This window comes from Columba livia, chromosome 1, assembly GCF_036013475.1.
Source record: "Columba livia isolate bColLiv1 breed racing homer chromosome 1, bColLiv1.pat.W.v2, whole genome shotgun sequence".
Classification (NCBI taxonomy): Eukaryota; Metazoa; Chordata; class Aves; order Columbiformes; family Columbidae; genus Columba; species Columba livia.
In genome coordinates, this window is record NC_088602.1 from 125563007 (window position 1) to 125587270 (window position 24264).

At 42.1% G+C, this 24264-nt stretch overlaps 2 protein-coding genes across 34 annotated transcripts in view; one reads left to right on the forward strand and one right to left on the reverse strand.

Annotated features, from left to right (window-relative positions):
* The window catches only part of CD247 (CD247 molecule), a 70263-nt gene extending 58994 nt beyond the window's left edge, over positions 1–11269 (forward strand). For all 6 annotated transcript variants that reach the window (XM_021287798.2, XM_065077157.1, XM_005502614.3 and 3 more), the window contains one exon: positions 886–11269. In XM_021287798.2, the coding sequence (XP_021143473.1) occupies positions 886–951 (66 nt within the window). In that variant the 3' untranslated portion in view covers positions 952–11269. The remainder of the gene's footprint in view (positions 1–885) is intronic.
* Positions 4085–24264, reverse strand: part of POU2F1 (POU class 2 homeobox 1) — a 122709-nt gene continuing 102529 nt past the window's right edge. For all 28 annotated transcript variants that reach the window (XM_065076916.1, XM_065076899.1, XM_065077027.1 and 25 more), the window contains 6 exons: positions 22789–22934; positions 21717–21896; positions 19003–19108; positions 18238–18577; positions 17303–17391; positions 4085–16132 (listed from right to left, as the gene is read on the reverse strand). In XM_065076916.1, coding sequence (XP_064932988.1) covers positions 15822–16132; positions 17303–17391; positions 18238–18577; positions 19003–19108; positions 21717–21896; positions 22789–22934 — 1172 coding nt within the window. In that variant the 3' untranslated portion in view covers positions 4085–15821. The remainder of the gene's footprint in view (positions 16133–17302; positions 17392–18237; positions 18578–19002; positions 19109–21716; positions 21897–22788; positions 22935–24264) is intronic.

Sequence of the window (24264 nt, forward strand, 5' to 3'; positions counted from 1 at the left end):
TTTATATTAAAAAGTCATTCTGATGCAGCACATGCCCAGGAGTTTTTCCTGTAATACGGCATATTTGTCACTAATGGCGCTTTTCTTTGAAACGTGCTCTACTGAGATATTCCCATGCAGCTGATAAGCAGCAGTATCTGATCAGGGTACTCAGTATGCTGCTAAGTAGTCATGGCAGAGGAGTGAGGGGGAGCTGGAAGTTTTACAAGCAAGCAGCACGTGTCTTACTAAATCCTCACTCTTGGAAGTCTTGGTCACCTCCTAGGCTGAGCTGGGACTCTGCCACATCTTCCGCTGCCTCAGTCTTGGAGTAGTTGGTTCTGTGGCAGCAGCAGAGATGTGCAACTCACATGTTACAGCTCACTCGCCCTGCTAGCGCAGGCTGGAAGGAGAAGGGGTGCTGAGCCTCAGGAAGGGGGTGGGAAGAGATGCTGCCTGGGGTTTGCAGCCATCTGAAGCCCTGCTGGCAGCTCACCTGGAGTTATATTGTTGGACTTCTCTTCCAAATTACAGAGAAATCCAGAGAACAAAGTTCCTGAGTTGATGGCTGTTCATTCAGCAAAGTTCACTCAAGCATCAGTTTGCTCTTAATGGTCAATAATATGCAAATAAAATTTACCCTAACACTCTGCGTAACTGGTCAGGATGAGCTGCTGTAGTCACACGTTCATAGCAGTTATCCAGGATACACCTTGCCTTCAGGCAAGTGGCAGCTATTGACACTGTACAAAGACTGAGTCACTCATGAGTAAAAACCTATTTGGGGGAAGCAAAAAAATAATAAAAGAGTTATGCTACTGAGCCCCTGCTGCCTTGTTCCTGAGTAGTCAGCTGGGGAGAAGTAACCTCTCACAGTGGTACCTCACCTGTTTTTCTCTTTTTCAGGGACTCAGTACAGCAACCAAGGACACGTACGATGCTCTCCAAATGCAGCCTTTGCCCCCTCGCTAAACAGGAGTCATGGAGGGGATGGGCAAGGGTGAGATGCCCACCAGCTTTGGGGAGGAGAGGAGGGAAAGCCTTGTTCATCCAAAACAGGCACTGTGTATTTTCTCACTGCAACAACCTACTTCAGTTGGTGCACAGAGGGAATATGTCTGGACTTGGTCAGTGCCTTCTCCCTTCCCGCTTGAATCATGTAACTGCAAGCTTTAGCCATTAAAATGTACATACTTGTAAAGTTATTTCCAATAATAGGGGTTATTAGGCCGATTTCTTGTAAGATTTGTGTTGTGGGACCAGACCACGCCTGCTACCACAGCTGTTTCATAGCTCTTACTTGCCTTCCAGGGCTATCAGGATGTCAGTATGAAAGAACTTGGAAAGATAGGGCTATAGTTATTTCTTGTAGTATTTATCTTAAGGCTGTTTGACACAGACCAGCTAAAGGGTTTGCTTTAAATTTTCCCTTTAAAAACTGCTTCAGTGGGGGTTGACTTCTCAATTGTAGAAAGTGACATGATGTTACTATAGTGAAGGACAGAGGCTAAACGCAGGCTTTTCAGTCTGAAGAAAACAAGCACAAAGCTCCACCAAAAGGTCAAGCGGTGGCATTGCCACTCATCCAGCACCTGGAGCTAAACACAAGTCAGGTATAACCTGCATGAGACACCTCAGAAGGCAGAAGCTACCCATTGCAAAGAAAATAAGGAGAATGGACTCTGCTACAAAGACAAAAATACTGGAAAAGCAAGAACTCACCACAGAGAATCACATCTTGGCTGAAACTACTGCCTCCCTCACATAAGCAACACCTGCAACTGTCACTGCAGAACAAGCTCCCCCTAAGAGTTGGTGCGGTAATTCTAATGTCAGAAACAGACAAAACCGATTGTTTCTGGGCAAGAGAAACTGTACAAAAGCCATTGTCAATGCAGTTTCTAAAACAGCCTATCATCAGGGTACCTCCAAGAGATGATGCAGGTACCATTCCAAACTGATAAGAGTTCAATAATGTAATGATTTTTGATTAATTAATAAAGCTAGTGCCAAAGACCTCTGTGTGTGCGTGATCAGCTGTAGGAGTGGTACAGGCTCATCAACTGCTGCAACAATTCACACCCAGCAAGCATCAACTCCCAGGCAAGCTGAGGGGGATGGAATTCTGACAAAAGCTTCTAAACACATCCTGGGAGGTGGGATGGGATGTTGGGAAAATGCTGTGAAGCCAAGTACAAAAAGGACACTCACCTCCTGCTGCATCGTCATTTCATCAGTGACTTGCACGACTGTGCAATGAAGCCTGTAAGCGACTCAGCAAGGACAAAATTAACTGGGGTCAGGAGGTGACCAGTGTGTTCCACCAGCCCTGACGGAGGGAGCAGCACTAAAGCACAGCTGGGGGATGAAAAGCTGCTGCTGTGGGCACTGCCCAGAGGAGGTTACATGTTTATTTCTTAAGGGACTGGGTTAGCAGCACAAAAACTTGCTGAAACTGCTGCTATTTGAATTAAGCAGTAAAACTGTACCTGCAGTATGTGCTTGATACTTTTAAATAATATTTCAAAGACACTAAGTTAGTTGTTTTTTTAAAAAAAAAAAAAAGTAAACCAAGATACTCCATGCATGGCAATGAATGTTCCTTGCCAAGAATTTCCTAGATCGTTCACTGTTCTGCAATAAGAAAAATCTGAGAATTGGGTGATATCTCAAACAGCTGAGCTGAAATTTACAGTGAAGTTCCTACTGCAAAGCACTCTTTTTTTGATGCAAAGAGTACTGATTTTTCTATTTTTAAATCAGGATAACCATATTTAACCAATATGTAGAAGTCAAAAGTTTTGTCAGTCATAAAATACCAACTACTAAACAACAGGGAAGAAATTCTTAGGAAAAAAAAAAAAAATCACATTTATATCACATTTATGCTCTTCATATATAAATGGATCTTGATTTCAAAGAGCATCCAGCATTTATTTCAGGGACACTCACTGTCCTTATGAGAAGAGTCTTCTATCTGCATTCATGGGAAAACTGAAGCTACACCTTCTTTTAGGAGAGGAGCTGATAATACAGAACAAACTAGTAGAATGAAAGCTTCAAGTAGAGTGCAAAAAAACGCTGGGCTCTCCTCAGTTTTGACAGGACGAAGTGCATGAACGAACAACCTTCCGGCCCAGTTTGATGCAGCCTGGGGGAAAGGGAGTTCGCCTGGCCCTGACACATTTAAAGAACCGCAAACAAGTGCATACATGTTAAAACACTTGGAAAATGGTTTAATGATGTTTACAACAGAAATGAACTGTACAATTACAGTAAGTTTAATATATATAAAAAATTACAGCAGACAAATGCATCTACACAAAATCTACCTTTCCATTCTGATTTACTGTAATCTACACAATCTCGCAATGCCTACAGCTATCTGTAGGCAACCACTGGGAAAATAATAATAATTAATAATAATAATAAAGGACATCTTTAAAGAGACAGCATTTTGCCTTCCTCCTCACCCCTAGTGTGATCAGCGAGGTTTTGAAATGTGTGGGACTCTCACATTTCAGTCTCAAGAAAAGCCTGGGTTGCGTTTGGGTGCGGGTACTCCCATGTAGCCCTCGATTTCAAGTGTTCTGCTGACCTGAAGCGTACAAATGCAGTACGGGAAGAAGGGCAAGAGCAAAAACCTCCCAGCCAGTGTAAGCAGGCAGTTGCACAGCGTAGTGACACCGTTAAGACTGAAAATTTCTCTTCTTTAGAAACGAAGCAAGAAGGGACTGCCCAGACGCTACAGACTTCGTTCTCTCTGAAAACTATTGCCAGATTTAGAAGAAAGGGCTTGTTTTTCAGCTCCCGATTCTTCATCCAACGGGTTAGCTTTCAAACTAATGCGTTCAGTATTTTTTCGAAAGACAATTTAAGCTACTTCGTCTTTGGCCCATCCCTCAAAAACACTGAAAACCCCTTGATGCTGAGAAAGAACCTCAGCCCAATGGGGAAAAAAAAAAACATGCTGTCTCTTTAAAAAGAAAGAATCCCAGTTGGGAGCGGCCATCAGTGAAAATGCGATCCAAATTGGCGGTCTGGTGGAAATTCCTCATGGAATATTATGTACAGTTTAAAAACCCTTAGTTTGTTGTGTCATTTTTTTTTCCTTTTTTCTTTTTCCTTTTTTTTTTATTTATGAACACCTAGGCAGTGAAAACTGTTATGTTAATACATACATAGACACACCCAAAACATACAAAAATACTATTATTTCAAACTACTAAGAATAGGACAAGTTCAGTTTTCTCCATGCTATGACTTTAAGAGCATTACACTGAAACAAACAAGAATTTAAACGACAATTTTTTAATATCCCAGAAATATACCAAAATATACATCTAAGCTTTGGAATTACTGAGGTTAGACTAATGCAAGTGCTGGGTAATCGTACTTAATACACAAGTCTAAGGTTCTGCAGGAAAGAAATTATCTTTGGTATCTGCATCAGGCTAATAATATTAACATTTGGATTTTGCTTTGGGATAGAGCTTGTATGACCCTAGAACCAAACACCCCCCAATCAACTGAGATTAAAAAGATCCATGTAAAAAGTTCCTCCATTTGCAATCCCCCCCCAAAAGTTAAAAAGTCACAGGCATCTACCTAGCATAAAAGGTTGAGAAATACAATGCATAGTTGCACAGTGGTGCTGCAAAAACAAAAGAAATCTAGAAAAAAGGAACTAGAGGAGAAATGAAAAGCTGCTTTTTCTTCTTTCAGGGATTCCTCACAACAGGACAGCCTCTTCCAAGCAGTGACGGGGGGAGGGGGGAAGCTCAGAAGTGCACCTCAGCGTGTATTAATCAACATCACCCAGCCCCCAGAGGGTTAAAGCACCCAGCAGAGCAGCCAATCCTGCACCCAAGTCTTCAGCTCCTCAACCCACCTGCGAAGCCCCGGCCGCCCCCTCCCAGCGCCCGCCTCCCGGATTTTGCCCCAGGGTGGCGAGTTTCTTCCAGGGGCATCGTCCCCTTGCCAGGGGCAGCCCAGGCCCCAGCCCCTCCAGGCTGGAGGGCAGAGCCCTTGGCCCCGGGGCAGGCCGGCCTCACAGATGGGCTTGGTGCTGAAGACGCCCTTTGTCTTTGGTTTGTTTGTTTGTTTTGAGTTTATACAATCATTAGGAAATCTTTGGTTTTGGCTGGAAATTTTAAAAGAACAAAACAAAACAAAGAAACCGCCCCCTCCCGACTTATAGCAGCCACCGTGACCTGACAAAGCTTCTCTTTCCCAGGGGGGTAGGGGAACTACATTCAAATAAAGATGGACCAGGTTAAGGATGCAGCTGCTGGCCAGGCTGGGGAGTGGGGAAGGAATACAGGATTGTCAAATAATAAAGAAGAAAATAAAATATTTGGAGATCTATTTTTTTTTGGTCATGTTAAAAAGCGAGTAGCATGTACACGGCACTGGGACAAGAGTGCCTCTGGGCCCTGGAGTTCAGCGCGGCCCCGGGGACGCTGCCCTGGGGTGGGGAAAGGCAGCGCAGGGCGACCCTTTTCCATGGGGAGTGGAGGGGTGGGGGTGGATATTCACAGACTAATCAAGAGGACCCCTTGTAACCAAAGGAAATAAGATAAGATTGCAATTTGCCCTCACTTTGCAGTAGCTTTAAGCAGCGACATTCAGAGGCGTTGGGGGGTCACTCCCCAGGTTGCAGGTCACGGGGTGCTATAGGCCAGAGTTCAGTGTTAATCAAAGGAGGGAGGGCAGGACTTGGCAACTCTGTAGGGTTTGGAGAAAGTTAAAGCAAGTTACTCAGTTACGAGTTAGAAATGAGGTATACGACAGCTCCTGTACCTGTGGCGGATAAACACCCCACACCTACTCACACCTAGCCTTAGATACTACCACAGAGGAAGGAAATGGAACAACAGCACTGGCACGGACGAAGAAACTACTGCCCGGGTCCTTCCCACCGATCGCTGGCACGCCAGGTGCCCCATGGGGACCAGCGCTGCCCCAGACCTCTTCAAATTGCCTGCGGGGGGCTCTGCAGCTGTCCCATCCCTTCTTGGTCTTGCAGGGAGGCCCAGTCCGGCTCCCCAGAACTCATGGGGAGCAGCACTGATCTCCACATCTTTCTCATCATGTTTTCCCCTCAGACTCGCTCGGGTGCAGGGAGCACCAGGGTCACAGAGGCCGATAGAGTGAATGGGGGAAGAACTAAAGGGTTTGTCTCAACTGCCTTGTTCTCAGGACACTGCCACGGGTGCTCTTGTTCCTAAATTGTTTCTCAAGGGGGTTGTGTGATCTCCGTGATTCACCCCTCGGCATGCCATTTCCAATATCTTAGGATTCTTTCTTAAGAGTTTCAGATTTCTGTAGCACCGCAACATGCCGGCTTCATCTGCACACGACATTATCACGTTCAGGGAATAGGGCTTAAGTAGCTGCTGCTGCTACGAAATTCAGCAAAGGCAGTATGAATCCTGAAGTGGGGTCTACAACAGATAAGAGAATTTTGGGAGGAAAGGGGAAGCTAACATGATAAATTAAGTATCTTATGGTTTTATGTAAAGCTCTGCAGGAGAATATTCACCAGCAGACCGACACAGTTTTAAGACAGATCAGCATTTTGGTCTGAGCTACTTGACAATGTCCTGTTTGGTAGAGAGATGAAATAAGGCAGAGGGGGTATGTTCCAGTTCTGGGGCTGAGCCTCAGCAGCACTAAGGAACGCCAAAGGGTATCATCTTCCCTCGCCTCCCACAAGCTGTTTCATTTCCTTCCTCAGATTTGTTTTCCTTAAAGCACACCTTGTTTTCCACTTCTTTTGTTCCAAGTGCTCTTTTCTTTGAGAAGTCATTTCTTCAATATCCCTATTACCTATCTATAAATCTAACTAGCTCTTTGAAAAGTCACACAATATTAATACCACTTTTACATAATGTCAGAACAACAATTCTATTAGTAAAGCTTTCAGTGAAGTTCTGCAACCCGATTCGTGTCCGGAGGAAGAGTAGCTGGACAACCCACCTCTCCCCCTTCCTCCCTCCCTTTCTTCACAAGAGCTCACCAAGTTCACCGATAAAACAACTCAGCCCAATAGCACGATACATGAACATGTACAAGGCTAATTTGGGGAGCAAAGAAGGGAGGCTTCAAGGTCCCCCCCTAAAGAGAAGGACCATAAGCAAAAGCTGTTGAACAGACTCTGACCTTGGACTACACTGCTTCCACATTCGAAGGAAAGAAACAGTTTTTCCCTGACTGTATCCCAACATCAGCCTCAGACCTGCAGCACTGGGCAAGCCCCACACGCCGTTTGTCTTCACAGAGCCAAGGCAACTCTATGCAGAAAAGGTGGGAGTACCCACGAGAGACGAGGTCCTTACGGAAGGGACACTGACCCAAAGCTCAACAAAACCCCACGCAGCTCCTCTCTTACCCACTCTGAGAACAGCAGAGCTGACAACTATCAGTGCCTTTGGTTCCCTACGAGGCCACTGGGAATTCTCCCGCCCCAGTGGAGTCGAGCTCCTTTAGAAAGCCCCCTCTCCCAACCACCACGCACAGCCAGGCGCACGCGTGTGCGCTCACACACCCTTGCACACGCACCCACACACGCCCCTGCCCTCCTCCATGGGCCTTGACGGGAAACGAGAAGGGAGCCTTGGGGTCCAGGCGGAGGGGGCTGCAACACTCTCCCAAGGCAACAACCACTCACTCTTCTGCTACTCCTCCTACTGCGACACCGAGACGTATGCCAGGAGGACAACCCGCTCCCTCACCAACAACCCCTCAAAGCTCCTCTCCCACGACTGTCTCACAGTATGTCGACCCTTTCAGGCAGACCAGCCAGGTGTTAGGAGTAGGTTAGCTTTCACTTCTCAGTTTGGTTTTTTTCTTTCATAGTTTTTGGTCTAGACAGGATTAGCATTGCTATTAGAAAAGGAAGTGTTTAAAAAGTTTTCCACCTATCATCAAGCACTACAAGCCCTACATTCAGTAACAAGACAAGGGGGATAAAAGGAACCTGTTTCACTTTTGCTCTCCCAGATAGATTAAGATGCGACAACCATTCTTCTCCCTCCCTGAAGTCAAACACAACAGACTCAGTTCAGCTCGGGTGCAACTCAACTAACTGACATGGATTTACACCACCCAGGCTGATGTCAACCCAGTACAGCCACCTTCTTTCCCTTGAGCCTCCCGGGTACGCGTTGCCTCATCGTTAGATCCCAGCGAAGGGCAAGGAAAGGCCAAGAGGGAGGGGAGTGTGCGCACACTCGAAAGGACCCTGAACAGCAACCCCGATCAGTAACCTGCATGCCACCACGTGCTGTGCTGCAGATTAGACCACAGATAAACCAACCAAACAACAATCCCAAACCCAGGAGCGACAAAATGTTTCCTTTGGCAAGACAGATACAAGGAAAAAAATTCATGAGCAAACATTTTCCTTCTAACACAGTCAGCCCCCTTCTCTGCCCCCAACATCCACCCACCCCCACCCAACCCTATAAAGTTGTAACCTATAAACAAGATCTCAAATACATACAGCATAATCATGTTTATCAATCATAATAAACATCAGTTCAACTAAACTCTACAGCTAGAATTATCTCCACTATTTATAAAGTTTGCTTTTCTCTTCTGATTTTTTCAGTTTAAAACCAGTTCTGCGACAATGCTAAGCTATGCTGAGGTATTTTATGAAGGTGCCAGAAGCCAGCTGCTACCCACAAGTATTGTTCTCAGAGCCATATGGTGCTACCTTTTGCTGAGGGAAATGGGAAGGAACGAGGAGGGAGAGGGGAGGAGGAAGGGGGCCCAGATTATTCCAGTTACGGACAGTTCTTAGCAGGGTATTGCAGATGGAGCTGAAAGCAGCCCCAAGACAAAGCCTGGCAGTTGCTTCAGTTTTGGGAATTTGGTCAGAAAAGTAGTACCTGATACATTCTACATGCTGACCTTATCTGTCTGCTCAACTAAAAGGTGTCTCTTCTCCTACAGGTAAACTATTTGTAATTCCAGTGCAATCTTCCTAACACCCTTCTATAACAGGGTCCCATGGGGGTAAAGGCTCAGAGCATGTGTCCACTACGAGTGTCCTGGGAGAAGTGGCAATCAGATCCAATGAAGACAGATAAGCCAAAAAAAAATATCAAGTTCTTTTTCATGCATTCCTCTGCGTGCTTGTCTGTGAAGATATACAAGTACAGGAATCGCTTCTTTTCATCCTTCCAAAAGCACTGAAACCACCTGTGCTGACATACAGGGAACCGGGTACCATTCAGATCACAGAGCCAAAGATGTGAGTATTTTAAAAAATTGCAAACCATGACTCAGTAAATCTATGACAAAGCTGCCTCTGTCAAAAATTGTATTTTAGTATAAAGTCTCTCTGCTGGAAAGAAGAGAAAAACAAGCAGCAACCAACGGCAGTGAGATTTAATGACTGAAAAGGGTAGAACCTCTGCAAGGTACGCATCTCGAATTCTATATTGCTATAGCATTTTGAAAAGGAGGGAGAAGTAAAAGGTATGCAAAAATATCAAGGAATTTGAGTTGGCTATGTGAGGACTGACAACCATAAACCCAGTGGGGGGCAGAGGGCTGCCTTACTCCTTTGGTAAGTCTCTACCCTAGACAACAGTGTAGGTGTATGTCCTACAGGTACACACAGGCTCTGTGGATACACATCACTGAACCATTTCAGGCAGACAGGAATAGGGAACAGTGATTCTGAATAAAGTTATCCTGGCAATAAAGAGATCCACATTTTAAACTTACAGTTTAAAACCAGCTATAATTGAAAGTTTGGATCAGATGCATTAATTTTGTCTGTCCCAAAACACTCTAATGACCATGAGAAGCTACCTGTCTAAGAGGATTTTGTAAAGCAAGTTTTTATCTAAGAAAATATCAACTGATATTTAAGGTAAATTAGATGTTGTTTTAGTTTAGCATCTGTGTGGTTCCAGCTCTAACAGGTGTTCTGCTCCCATTTGTAACAAAGAAAAAGCAAATTTCTGTTCTAAAGTGTTGCTCTGCAGGAATGTGCACAGAGGGAAGGAATTAATGCTTCTGTCTCCTTCAGTAACTCAACTGCAGAAATGTGTGTTAGCCAAAGCACACTGCAAGACTTACAGAGGGGACATTTAAACACTAGAGTGAACCAAATCATTAGGTTATAGTTCCAATAAAGGTGATGTGTTTGGTTTTTTTTTTTAAAAAGCAGCCATTTTCTGTTAAACAATCACTGGCATGGATGTACATGGAGAATTTTCTCTAACATGTTTTGGTAACAGCTATTCTCTCAACTACTCCCTGAGCAAAACTGGTTATTAAAAGAAAAAAAAACAAACAAACCTAAAATATTTTGGCAAGATACCAAAAGATCAGAAGTATAAAAATTCTGTCTTCATTTAAATGATGACTGCAAAGTATGTAAAATTAAAATAAGGGCTAAAAGTAGAGGCAGTGGATTGCTCTTGCTCAAATGAAAAGATACCATACTATGACAGAACATTTTTATCTTGTGTGTTAAGATCAGCAGATAGCTTATTTGCTCAGTGTTAGCATCCTCCTGATTAACCTAAAAGGTACAAAAATCACAAGCCGTAACTCCAAATACATCAGGAACAATACTATTGCCACTGAAAGTCTCTTTGTCAGCCTGCTCATTTAAAGGTAGGATTCAAACTTGAAGCTTCCATGTCCTAAAAGGTCTCTAATTCAAGCCACCAGAAAATGTGTCTTCCTTTTCATGTTCTGGCATTTTAGTTTTGTCTGAAAAGACAACCTCACTAGCACTCTAAAAAGAACTACTGAGCAAGAGAAATAACAAATGCCCACATGAAGACCCATCCAACTTTCAAGCACGTTCTATGAAGAAATTTTTTACACTGACGGTGGTGAAACGCTGGCACAGGTTGCCCAGAGAGGTGGTAGATGCCCCATCCCTGAAGACATTCCAGGCCAGGCTGGACAGGGTTCTGAACAACCTGATCTAGTTGAAGATGTCCCTGCTCATTGCAGGGGGTTGGACCAGATGACCTCCAAAGGGCTCCTTCCATCTCAAAGCATTCTAAGATTCTATGTTCTCCTTGCTGGTTCAGCCAAGCACAAATTTCCCATTCACCGTAAAGTGGCTTTTTCAAATCAATTTAACTTGTGTTTCAACAACTATTTATTGAAGCAGAGGATCTTCAGAAGTAGCAGAGCAATGATGTGTCATCACAAGTCACTCAAAGAATGAAAAAAAAAAAAAAAACAACAAACCAAACTGAAGTCACATGAGACTTATAGGTTAAAAAAAAAAAAAAAAAAAAGAGAGAAACTCTTAAAAATCAGGTACTTGTGCATGTAACAAGCATGGTATCTTCCCAGCAATCTTCTGAGTGCATGCACATAGACATAATCTCAGAGCAACATGATAAAAATGTACTTAGACTAAAACATGCTGCACAGTAACTCAGAAACAAAATAAATCCTCTTAAGGAGATTTAAATAGACTGATGTGACTCTTGTAAGCAGCCGTATCTATTTGCACTTTCTGTGAGCTGTTCATGAATCATTCTACAGTGCCTGTGGAGAGTATGTTCTGAGGAGACCAACTGTGCTAAAGCCAAACTGAAATACATTCTTTTAACATCAGAAAAAATTTCATCAAGCCTGCAACATCTCAACCTGAAACCATTTCCTAAATTGTTCTTGACCTTCAGGGCATATCTGTATTTGCGTCTCCATAAATCTCTTGCTTTTTGAGTTCACTGTCTTTGGCTGCAATGAGAGCTTTTCACCTTCTCTTTTCCTACATACGTCCTTTGGCATGCTTGCAACTACAAAAAGCAACCCACACATCTTTAAATATAGAGACATGGAGCTCTGAAAAAGAGATGCTATTATCCTTTTCTAACGTGCTACAAAATTCCTGGCTCACTAATCAATATAGGAGCAAATATGCCAGCACACAGCTAAAAGGCTGTCTAGAAATTAGCATATGCACAGAAAATCTTCCCTTAAAAAGTACAGTAAGGATTAAAGACTGTGAGCATGGAACAGAAAATCATCTCCCTACAACATATGAACCCACGGATACTGGAATCAGAATGTACATTTGTGCCACTGGAGGAAAAAGGCCAACTTGTTTGCTAAATAAATGCCCTGGGTCCGTCAGCAAGTTTGTGATGATGCATTTCTCCATTTCCAATACCCATCAAGTCAGACCATGGTATTTACTAGGTCTGTATACAATTGTTATTGTCTCTTTTCAGATACATCAATTTCTGCTGCAAGCATGATTATGATTTAAAAAATGAACCTGTGCTAAATTCTAGTACATGATCTCATATCCCTTTCATGCTCTGAAGAAGCGTATGTGCTCTAACTAGGCAGACGCACAATCACTGCCCACCTGATTTCTGTCTTTCACCTAAACACTAAGCCAGCATCCACGAGACAAACACTGCCAGGGATGAAAAGCAGGCTCCAGGAGTGACAGTCAGTCACTGGGATGTTTTAGGACAACAAATCAGAGCACGCTGGTAGAGGACACCGTGGTGGGATACATGCTGTTCAGGTATTATGTCAGCTCCAGCAAGGAAAACCAAGCCCTTTCTGGATATATGGCTACTCTGAGCTTCCAGTTTTTCTCAGAAAAAGACTTGCTAAGAAATTCCCTGGAATCTGGGCCCCAGAGAGGGTGACGGGATACAGAGGAGGAGGGTAAAAGGGTATAAGGTGCTCACACCAAAGCCATGTGACCAATGCAAAGGTAGTCAGGAAAAAAAGCAGATTTTTTTTTTTTATAATAAATAAACCATCCAAGCTGCATTAGTGTTCCAGATATGTACTCAACAAGACCCTCTCCCAACCACAAACCAGCAAGAATGGGACATGACAACTCATCCAGACAGCTAATGGCACAGTCTCTTTTAACTGTGGAGAGAGGATTTTCTGCTGATTTAAGGCCCACCTTTCTTTGTGTTTCCTAGATATATGCAAGGACCATGTCCCCTGACCCCGCCACAAAACCTTTAGGGAATAGAGGATACAACAGAGAAAAGACCGGTTGTATCCTCACTTCAACAAAAAAAGCTTCCTGATAAATCGTATTTTTGCACAGGCATAACATTAAGCAGGAACTTAGTTAGGAATGAACACTATAGCTGCATCCATCCTCTTACTTCACTGAACACAAGCCCCAGGGACTCGCATTCCTTTGGTAGAAACTGTGATCTGTGCTACGGCCTCCAGACCAGCATAGTGGGTACCTGCATCTCCTCTTCCCTACTCCCCTGAAGCTCACCCAGCTATACCTTTTACTGCTCTGAAGCTATTACTGTGGGCCATTTCCACTTCTGCAGTATTATTCATAGCCCTAAAAGTCTCCTGCACAGCCTGAAGTCACATAGACACATCAAAAATACTTAGATTTACCCATACCGGTGGGATGAGGGTGGGACCTGTTGGATTAACAACCCCCGACATTGCCATTCTATTTACACATAAAATAAAAGGAAACAAATTAAAATCAAGTTAAGAGTCTGCCCCAAGGATAACACAAATTACCAACCAAAAAAAAAAAAAAAAAAATTAAAAACAAGCAGCAACTTTTATATAAAATTAATAAAAACAAAAGACAAATGAAAAAGAAATTGTCAGTAGCATCTATCGCCTCTCTGCATCTGAACTGCACTTATACAAACTAGTCCATTAGTACAGCAGCTTGCTAGAAATTGACTTTGGTTCAAGCTTAGTTTTAAAAAAATAAAACATAAAAAAATCAAAAACACATCAGAAACGGTGGACGGACATTTGTTAGTTTCCCTGCTTGCAGTTCACTAGTTTCGAAGTTTTAGGGATAATTGGTTTAAATATTCAGTAAAACAGGAAGGTGGAGAGTTAGAGATGAACAGAGTAAAACCATGATGGTGGGGGGAGAGATAAGGGGTTCTGCCACTTGAGTGCAAACACAAATCCCACATGCTCGGATCACAAACCAAAGCACATGTAGGGTTTAAAGTTGCTGCCTTCTGGATCTTGGATGAAAAGCTCCAGGATCCCCCTGAATCATCAACAAAATGAACACAGCTTCATCAGCTCATCATTTTGGGACACTCCAGTGACAAAAGAAAAGGGGGTGGGGGAAAGGGACTCTTCTAATACCCTCACTAGCTAAAAGTAATTTAGTTTTATACACATGGCAGAAACCTTTAAATCCATCAAGAATGGAAAGTTCAAAGTGAACTGCATTGCAGTGATCCAGTCTTCTCTTCTTAAAAATCTTTTTTTTTTTTGGTTCAGATACTACACTGTATATTTAAGAATATACAGATCTAACTTCTGTACAGTTCGTTACTCTTCCTCATCCATGTAAATATCCTTTGCCACATGGATCGGAGTCAACCTTGAAAAGATGGTTACGGTGGCAGGCAAGCCCTGGCACTGTGGTCAGAGATGCTTATTGCCGTTTTTAGATATCTAGCAGCATCACAGCTCAGAGACTACATGAGATCACCCAGCTATGTGCAAAACCCCAGAGTCAGCTCTATTGTGTTGGCATAAATGATGGTAACTTCTGCTCTCCTAACTGTGGGCTTCTGTGTTTTGCCACCAGAAGCACTTTTTTACTAGAAAGTTTTTCTAAATACAATGTTGGAAGCATTAACATTAATGGAAAAGGAATATTGCTATGAATAGGGATAATCTGGCCTTTTGAAACCCTGTACCAATTCGCCTGGTGGGAATACAGGACTGTAAATGCTGCTTTACATACTGCCAATTAGCTTGCGTAACTTTGACATTTTAAAAATATTTGTGTATGGTCTTAGCAAAATCCATTTAACAGAACAGAAGAACCATCGGTATGTCACACAATCTGGACTCAGAAGGTCAAATCCCACTCTCTGAAGTAAAAAGGAACCAAACACATGAAGCTAAGAGCAGAATTCGGCCATTTTGTCTAAACGACTGAGAGAAGGATAACTGCAGTTCGGAACGAATTCCTACCTCTGCTTAAAGAGCACAGACCAGCCTGAAAGTTTGCACACAATGATCTCTACTGCTACACTGAGCTTCCTGCACAAATGACGAACATAAATTCTTCTGACCCCTGCAAGTAACCATTAGACAAATTCAAGGATGAGGAAACTGTTCAGAACGTTCCCAGAAGATTAGGACAGAAAGTCTATTTGTGCTCCATTCTTCCTCTCCACCCTCCCGCCCTCCCCCCGTGGTGTGGAAGCTCGCTGAAAATACTCCAGGAGCAAAAGACAAACGCGTCCAAACTATATATATAAAAATAATAATAATAATAATCATAATAATAATAATAGAGATACACCAGTAATACAGGCCTGCCTAAATTGTACCAGTTAAGAAAGGAACCCCCAACATGATTGATACGATTATAAACACCTTGTATGACATAATGGCCTGTACAACAGACCTATAAAATGATAATTAAAAAAGAAAGATATTTCGATATTTTGACCAAAAAGAAAGAAGAAATCCCCTTCCTATGTTTGAACTGATAACCCACCTTAACTTGTCATTGTGACTGCTGGAAATGATAAGTAGTCCTTTCACTTTTTTTTTTTTTTTGGTTTTTTTTTTTTTTTTTTTTTTTTTTACATTTTTGGTTAGAAAGTTCTCCGATCCATGAAGCGATCCTGAAAAGACAGTGTTTATTATAAAATTAGGCAAATGTCTGTCCCAGCTTTAAATCCTTCCTGTTTCGCTTTTGTTTCTTTCTATTTTTCCTTCTCTCCCTTGTCCCCAGCAACACGGTGAGAGGATGCCCATCACATTTTCAGTTTATAAACCCCGCTGGCAGCCAATCCCACTGCACAGTGAAACAGGCTGCTGGCAGCACAGCTCGGCCCGGCTCACTGTGCCTTGGAGGCAGTAGTGGTGGTGGACGTGGCCCCGCTCGCTGAGGCCACCGTGAGGAGAGAGTTCTGGATGGACTCAGCTGAGGTGGAGGTGGCATGAAGGCTGGCGACTGGTCCAGAGGCCCCTGCGGAGGCTGCAGCTGCAGAGACCAAGCTAACCGGGTTGCTGGTGAGCAGAGAAAGGTTCTGAGGGTTCAGGAACAGAGGGGCAGTTACGATGTTAGGAGTACCTCCAGCATTGGCAAACACCAAGTTTCCAGTTGCATCCAGTGATGTTATTGGAAGAGAGCCACCAGATGCAAGAGCTAAAAAATGGAAAATTGAGCAGGAAGGAGAGAACATTAGCAATAATCAATAATGCAAAATGTGCCTAAAAGTAATCCGTCTCTGCACTTCTCTTTCTCTGATATGCGTGCTCCCTACACCACTAACAACAGTAATCTCTTAAGTTGTTTTAAAAAAAACACATCTCTTTATGAAGAGTGGACAAGACCTTGCAGATACTAAAATGCCTCTGCTGTTTACTCCTAAACTAATTCCACCATGTCTTTCAGATCTTTAACTGGTCTATGCCTCCTGCCACAGAAAATCTGTACTGGAGAGGGTTGAAACAAGTGTTCACATGAAATGACAGCTATCACAAGATGAAGAAGCTCATTTAACCTTGAATATAACACTTTAAATGATGACATATTACCACTGCTACAACTTACTGTCACCAGTCTAGAGGGTTCAGTCTGCCTTAGATTTTGATCTCCTAAATTTATTTGTGACACTTGATGAAATGGTTCTTTCCTGTACCCTGGAAATAAGATTTGTTAAGCTAGTTTAGAGTGTACTTGAATACATAGGTTAGCTAGCTCTTTAGGCACTTGCATTATTTTATTTTTAGAGATGACAAACTATGAACAGAGAACAACTCTTGCTAAAGTCAGTGGAAACTTGTGGCTGCATGGCACTTCCAAAATAAATCTTTACTCCTCTGAATAAGGATTATGGATTTAAAGTTCTACACAAGGACTTTAGGAGGTAGACTGTTGTGTAGTTTTTTAAAATACACATGAATACAAGAATTCATGATCAAGTCTTGTTTTGGAACTATCCTCCTACAGACCTCGAAACAGCACAACTCTGCTCAAGCTTATGCTAGAAGAGCTATGAAAATCAAATCTCTAATCTGCTGGAAATATATGCCAAGAGGGCAGGATAACAAAATAAATTCCAGATCACATTTGAGATCTTAGATGCCTCCTGTAAATCTCTATCAGATCACAGTTTTAATCTCCTTTCTGCAGCTGTACCCGCTTTAAACTGTGATACATTAAATGTATTTTTGCACTAAATTTTGTAAAACCTTTACTCTCATAACACTTATGGCCAGTGTTGAAGAGTCAGTGTGCTTTGTTGGTACACAAAATCAAAGCATGTAAGCTCAAGTTGTATGACAGAAATGCATTAAAAGGAACACTACTGACCTTGAATAGTTGCCAGTGTACTGTTGCTCATCAGGGCCGGGCTGAGAGCACCACCTAATGTCCCTGGATTGAGACTGAGTAAGGCACCTCTGCAGGAAGCAAGATTGTGGAAGAAGAAAAAAAGGGAAGGAGCATTACTTTTAAGAAAAGGTTGCCACTGTTCAGAAGTATACCATCATATTAAAAAAAAAAAGGGGGGGTGGAGGGGGATGTGAAGAGGGGGGAAAGACCACTGATTAAGGGTTAATTTCAGTTTATTTCCATTTTTCCTTCATGATCCTCTGAGTAGACATTACCATTCAGCTGTGCGGTTAGTAACATGCCTGAAGTACAGGCACTGTAACTATATGACTTGTATTGACTGTTGCTGTAAAATATTCTTGTAATGTATTTTGGGGAAATCATCGTTCATTAGAGAGATACCATTATCTGCCCAATCCAGATAAGAAAGATACAAATGAAGAGGAACTGAAGCAACAAAGAATCATCTCTCAGAGCAACATTTTCAAAACTAAAATTTCAACAATACATCATCATCCATCTTTTACAGTTTCTTGCTCATGACGGAGAAATGAATACAGAGCTATGAAGTGTGTCTAGGCTAGCTCTCAATTTTACAATTACTAGAACAGATTCTATGATTCATGGGTAAGTTGCAGATCTTAAGTCAAGCTCGGCAGTGGGATGGATGACATGAAATCACAACATTGTTTCAACACAGTTTTTTCATCTGTTAAATGAAAAAATTTCTGTACATTGATGGAAATGGCCAATCACCATCTATAAGTAAACCTTCAAGATCTAACATGACACAAGAACCACAAAGTGAGCTACCAGAAAACAGTGATACATAAAAGCCCACACAATTTATCCCAAGAATTCTCCTTCCCTCTTCTGCCACCTCACCTAAAAGGGTGTGCAAAATCCATCCTTACCCAGCTGCAAACTGCGAGGATGCCATCAAGCCTGGGTTCAGTCCTGCTGCAGCAGCCATGGCAGCAAGACTTGCATTTGCAGGCAGTTGTGCAGCTCCTTGTAATGCGGCTGCTGCTGCCGTTTGCAACCCTGATGCTGTTACCATCACCTGGCTGGTCCCAATTGGGGAGGACAAGGGAGCAGAGGTTGTCTGTGTTGTGCTGGTCTCACTGGCACTGGATGCCTCTGAAGCTGAGGCAGAAGGGGAAGGACTCAGGGAGGGTGATGTCACTGCTGAAGAAGCTGGAGGTGCTGTTGAAATCACTGTTGCCGTGTTGTTGGAGGTGGTTTCTGTTGTGCCTAGAAGATTGATTCAGGTTAGATCAGTACAAAACACAGATATGAATGAACAGAAACCATGACCCACCTGAACTGAACTGCATATCCAACTGAAAGGGAGACAAATACACATTTCTGTAGGACCAAGAAGCACTAAGTGTCTAAATAAGAAGTATAGACTACAGTGAAATGATAATTCCCAACAAGAGGCTGAGGAGCTCTAGAAGCTAGCAATGGAATATAGGATATTTCATTTCAGCATCACCTGTGATTTTATCCCCAGAAAAGTCAACTGAATGGTCAAAAAGACTGAAGTTTCATATCAGAGTAATGAGGAACAATAACAAGAAGTCCCCAGGATACCAGTGTGACCAATACTGAATGACTGAGTTTAAAAGGGGAAAACGGTAGAAGTTAATGTGGGGGCAAGGGAAATCTGCCCTTACCTGTGACTGGCAGACTAGTTACAGCAGGACTGGTCAGAGGGAGCACAGGATTGACAGTCAGGGTTGTAGCTGCACTGCTAGTCACAAGGCTTGGTGTGGTTGCCACCTGGAGGTCAAAAGAGAATACAGCTGTTCAACTGTTAGGACACAAGGAGTTCTTAATAGCTACTAGACTTGGATTTCTTTCTTCCCATCCTCAGCTGAGGAAGTCACCAGGAAAAACACTGCATGTAAACTAACTGTGTTGCAATTCCACTACTTTAGCATTCAGTACACCAACAAAAGTACCTTGTCTAGTTAACCGCAATATCTTTATTCTTAATCATTCAGTATTTGAAGGGAGATATATCCATTACATCTATGCTGTCTCAGGACTACAAGTTAGCCCTCCCTCTCTGTCTCCCCCCAAAGACAGCACCTTGTTTTAACAGTCACTCTTATAGAAAGAGTTACAAAATATATTATTTCTGCATGGGTGTTTTTCTTGTTTAAAAATCTCTTCAGCTCCAAATCTTTTTCTCTGATAAAATTAGCCCCAGCATTACCAGAGGTATTTAGGGTAACGTGTTTACATGCATAAACAGAATAGAATTTCACTTCTACTCATCCAACCTACAAGCTCTACTTTGATAAATTTCCTTGTGCCAGAGGAAGAATCTCTGAATTTTAAAACATTCAAATGACATTAGCTAGTTTTACTTGTCAACAGTTTACTGCAAGAAAGCTACAATAAACTGAAGACATTACAGATAAACACCAAAGATTTAAGGCTGGAGGAGCTAGCTTCTGAGGAAAAATAAAATATAAGGAGAAAAAGGACTTTCTATGGACAAGAAATAGTGTCCAACGGTAACATTTGGAGGCTGTTATACATCAATGAGAGAAAGGAATTCTTTAGAATTGCCCAAGAGAACTCAGCCAAGGATATAGGCTGAAACCTTCTTCCTTTTCCCTCTCTTACCTTAAGTTTATTATCAGAGAAATCTCTCTCATGCTGCATATCCTATTACAGGAAGTCAAAAGCTTCATGTATTTTAAAAAAGACCAGGGCAACTGGGACAGATCTAAAAGCTTTCTGCTCATCTCAAGTAAGTGTATGAAATACAGAAGAGCTAGATAGCACACTTGCCACTAATGCAGCCCAGACATTGTATCTGTCACCTGTCCACCGAATGAGTAAGGCCAAGGTCACAATCCATATTTCAGGGCAGTGAATGGCCTAGAATCAATATGGCTAACGTTGTGGTTACAAGGACTGACTTCAGCCCATGCAAAAGTAGGCTGCCATTGAAAGGAGCATCCCCCTCCCATCCTGCTTCAGAGCCCTAGCACTTGTACAGCCAGGCTACAAGTGAGATTGGTTATCTAGCCCTACTGAAAATTCATAATTGTTCTTCACATGGTTAATTTCAGCCAAACTAGTAAACTAAGCCAAATCATCCTATAGACACAATCTCCAGAGCTGACACAAGGAATCCAAGAAGCACAAAGCCAGTGAAGGCTGGGGGTAGCAGGACTGGAACATCTATTTGAGTGGTAGCACAGTCTTGAAAGAAGCTTACAAGGATTGGAAATGCTTAGTGAAACATCACTGAAAAAATGGAGACTGTGGTTAGAACCTAAATTTTTAAAATACAATGGTAGTTTTTAAAAAAAGGGAAACTTATGTAGGAAAGCTTTCTTCAGCTGCAGTCTGAGTAAACTTGCACAGTTACTAGAACACACTATCATAAATCTCACTATGTTCTGTTTTGGCAGCAAGGTGTGCAACTTTGCTTTCCAGTTGGGGGAGAGGGGGGAAGACTAAGAACATTTAACACATCCCTTCCCTTGAAACAAAAGGTTGCATGCACACATCCTGAGACGAGGATGACAGGAAAGAATGACATGTCATCAAAATCAATGATTTAATGAAGTACTGGAAGATATTAGCTACTACAGTGATGAGGGTGGAATCAGTACTACAAAATGACAGCTACAGGCTACATAAATTCCACCACATTCCTATTAGCATAGCTACTATGAAATCTAATAGCTACTGTTTCTATTTATGTAAACAGACCTCCATGGACATTGGTAGCAAAGGAGCTGAAGGAACCTTGATGCATGTGTTTTGTTACTCTTACTTTCATGAAGTTTTTGTTTACCTGAGGCAAATACAAGTGTGGGAAATTATTACATGAGTATTAGCTAAATTGTTCCTCTGTTCCACGTCTTTTTTAAATATAAATCATTCCTGAGTAAAAGTGACAATAACAGTATCATTGGATTTGTGTGACTTAAGTCTCCAAATGATACTGCTGCTCATTTACTTATTAGAACAAAGTAAGAGGGAAGGGGTAGAGATGTTAAGCATTTTTGTATTTTACAAAAGAAGTTTTGGCAAGATAAAGTCCAGATACAAACTGGAGTTACTATCTGGAATATTTTCAAAGCAATAACCCCAACTGCAAATTTGCTAGTTAGAATATTTACTCATGAACTGACTAAATAAAACACCCAAACTGAAGGCTCAACTACTGCCTGGTTTGTAAGTATTATCTCACTTATATAGTATGCAAGTAGGATATTGATATTTAAAATGCCAGTAGAATATAACTTTGTGAGAACAAGTCTGCTGGGCAAAGGTGGTGCAGCATATGCAACTTCTACAGTGAGCACAGTAGAACTGTCTTTTCCAACGATCTCTGTCAACACAGTTTCTTGATTCTTACCAGCGAGGTTGGGCAAGGGAAAATTGCTTTGATGGGCGAGCTGCTGGTTCCACCACTGCTGGGTGGGTTGATCCTTTTCTCCTTCTGGCGCCGGTTACAGAACCAAACGCGGATCACCTCCTTCTCCATGTTCAGCTGGTCAGCTATCATGGTGATCTCATCCGAGGTAGGCTTTTGGTTCTGAGAAAAGGAAACAGTACTTGAAAAAGCTGTGAAATTACCTTCTGAAGTTTTACATTATAGCTGCTTCTTCACTAGGCAGAAATCTGGATGGGACATTTATATCCAGAATCTGGTCAGTGGTACAATAGAGACAGACTATAATAGGTACGTCTGCCCTCCATTTTCCTGGTTTTGGGAACATTTTTACAAATAATAAGCTGTGTTCCTCAGAGATGGGTGACAAAGACTAAGCTCACATGCTTCAAGACAAGGAATCTGACTGTGAGTTAATGCTTCAAGAAATTTTAGACCTCCACAGGAAATTTTTCTTTCAGGATCTCTCAAAAAGGTATAGGAGAGATTAACTATAGCAGTAGTGAAATGAACTCCACGTTGTCTAGAGCCATAGTGAAAGACAGATTGAATAGGCTACTTCTAGCAGCTATCTGCTCATACAGCTGCTCAAAGTGCGTAACAAGAGTAACATAACGCCAGCTATGAACTTCACATCATGTATGTTTAGACTATCACCTCATTTATCCATTCTCAGAAAGTGTAATCTCTTTCTTCTTTTTGATGTACAGCATATCAAGCTCAGATCTATGGCTCAGTGTCATTGAATGTAAAATCACAAACTCAGCAAACTGCAAAAATCAATGAGGTTTTTTGAGGGGTTTTGTGTTTTTTTGTTTGGTTGGTTTTGGTTTTGTGTGTTTGTTTTTGGTTTTTTTTTTTTTTTTCCCTTTAAGTGGTGTTGATGTGCACTTATTCACACAGCCTTTGCATTCACCTTGTTTAGTACAAGCACTTTCCCAAATAGCACAGTAATGGGTTCACTCCAACAGATACAATTGTTACACAAAGTTTCTTCATTTCTTTATAGGCTGAGCAGAGCAACAGGATCACTGACCTCCAGGAAACTCTTCTCTAAGGCCACACGTATGTTGGTCTCTATGCTGGTGCGTTTCTTCCTCCTACGGTTCAAGCCTTCAATCCCCAGCCCTGGAGAATTCAGGGCACTTGGGCTGGAGAGAGTTGAATCAGATGAGAGGTTTTCTGAAAAAATAAAGTAATGCAAATCAGGAGATTTTATTTGAATGCAGTGCAGTCTAATGAGAGTATTCTTCACCTGTGCATGGTATATTAAAACTCACTCTGTATCTACTCCAGATATATAGAGATGGCTGAAGATCACATGTATTAATCGTTGTACTTTTAAGTTAAAACGTACAGTTGAAACTTAAAAGCTACAAATAAGCCCAGAGGGCGCTCTCTGCTCCTGTATGCTACCACAGTATCCCTTCCATAGTACCTACAAAGTTGCTGCCTCCCTGATCTCACTCCACCCCACACTCATTCATTGCAAGTCACAGTTACAAAGAAAAAATCTGAGCAGCCCAAAATTTCTTACCCACTCTGCAATATACTAGAGGAAGGGAAGTTTACAGCCTGCTTCAGAGTGTTCAACCTCTTCTCTCTGGACATCATAGCAGATACTCATTGCTATGCAGTTCTACAGAGCTAGCAGGTACCCCTTACGGCTGAAGATACCTCACTGAACTGGGATTTGTGGGTGATAAGCATATGTCAAAGTTCACAATGCCTAAGACCATTCTTAGGCTCAAATGGGAAAGTACCTTCAGCTCATAATTTTCTAGGTTTTTATTTGTTTAGGGTTTTTTTCAGTAATGGTTCAGTCATGTGCTTAAATTCCTCTCCATCCCAAAAACCCCACAGAACAAGCCGAGTTCTGTAACAATAAATTCTCCAACACTCCAATGTGATGTAATGGAAGGAATCATCAGTATGCTTCTCCTGCCTGTTTCACCTAAAAGTATCTGAATGGCCTTTAAAATCATCTGAATCTTTCCTCCAAAGATTTTCATGAAACTGAATCAGAGCCAAAGACAATGGCTTCCTACAGGCTGTGAAGGACCCTGGCACTGTTTACAGCCCTTAACTTTACAGATCCAAGTATTTCTTCAGGCTAGCAAGAAAAGCAAACTACGCCATTCCTTGCAGCACTGAACTCATCCAGTGTTGCTGAAAGATTTGGGGACCACTGGCCTGTGGACTAGAACACTCACTGTGAAGATCTTTATGTTTTCTATCACAGATAGAGATTACCTAAAGATAACCCCTGTCAGCACAACAGAATGACACTTGCTTGTCTCAACGCAGGACAAATTTTCAACACTGCATCCCATTACTTTCAAAATTTCAGAGCATACTGTAGGTGTCAGCAAAAAGCTCTCTTAATTTTGCTAAAAATAGGCACACCCTGTCCCTGCCATCTGTTTAACAGATCCATCAGGTTTTATACTGTGTAGAGTTGTATACTTGGAAGAAAAAACTGTCTGACAGCACTCTTGAGCACCTTCTATCC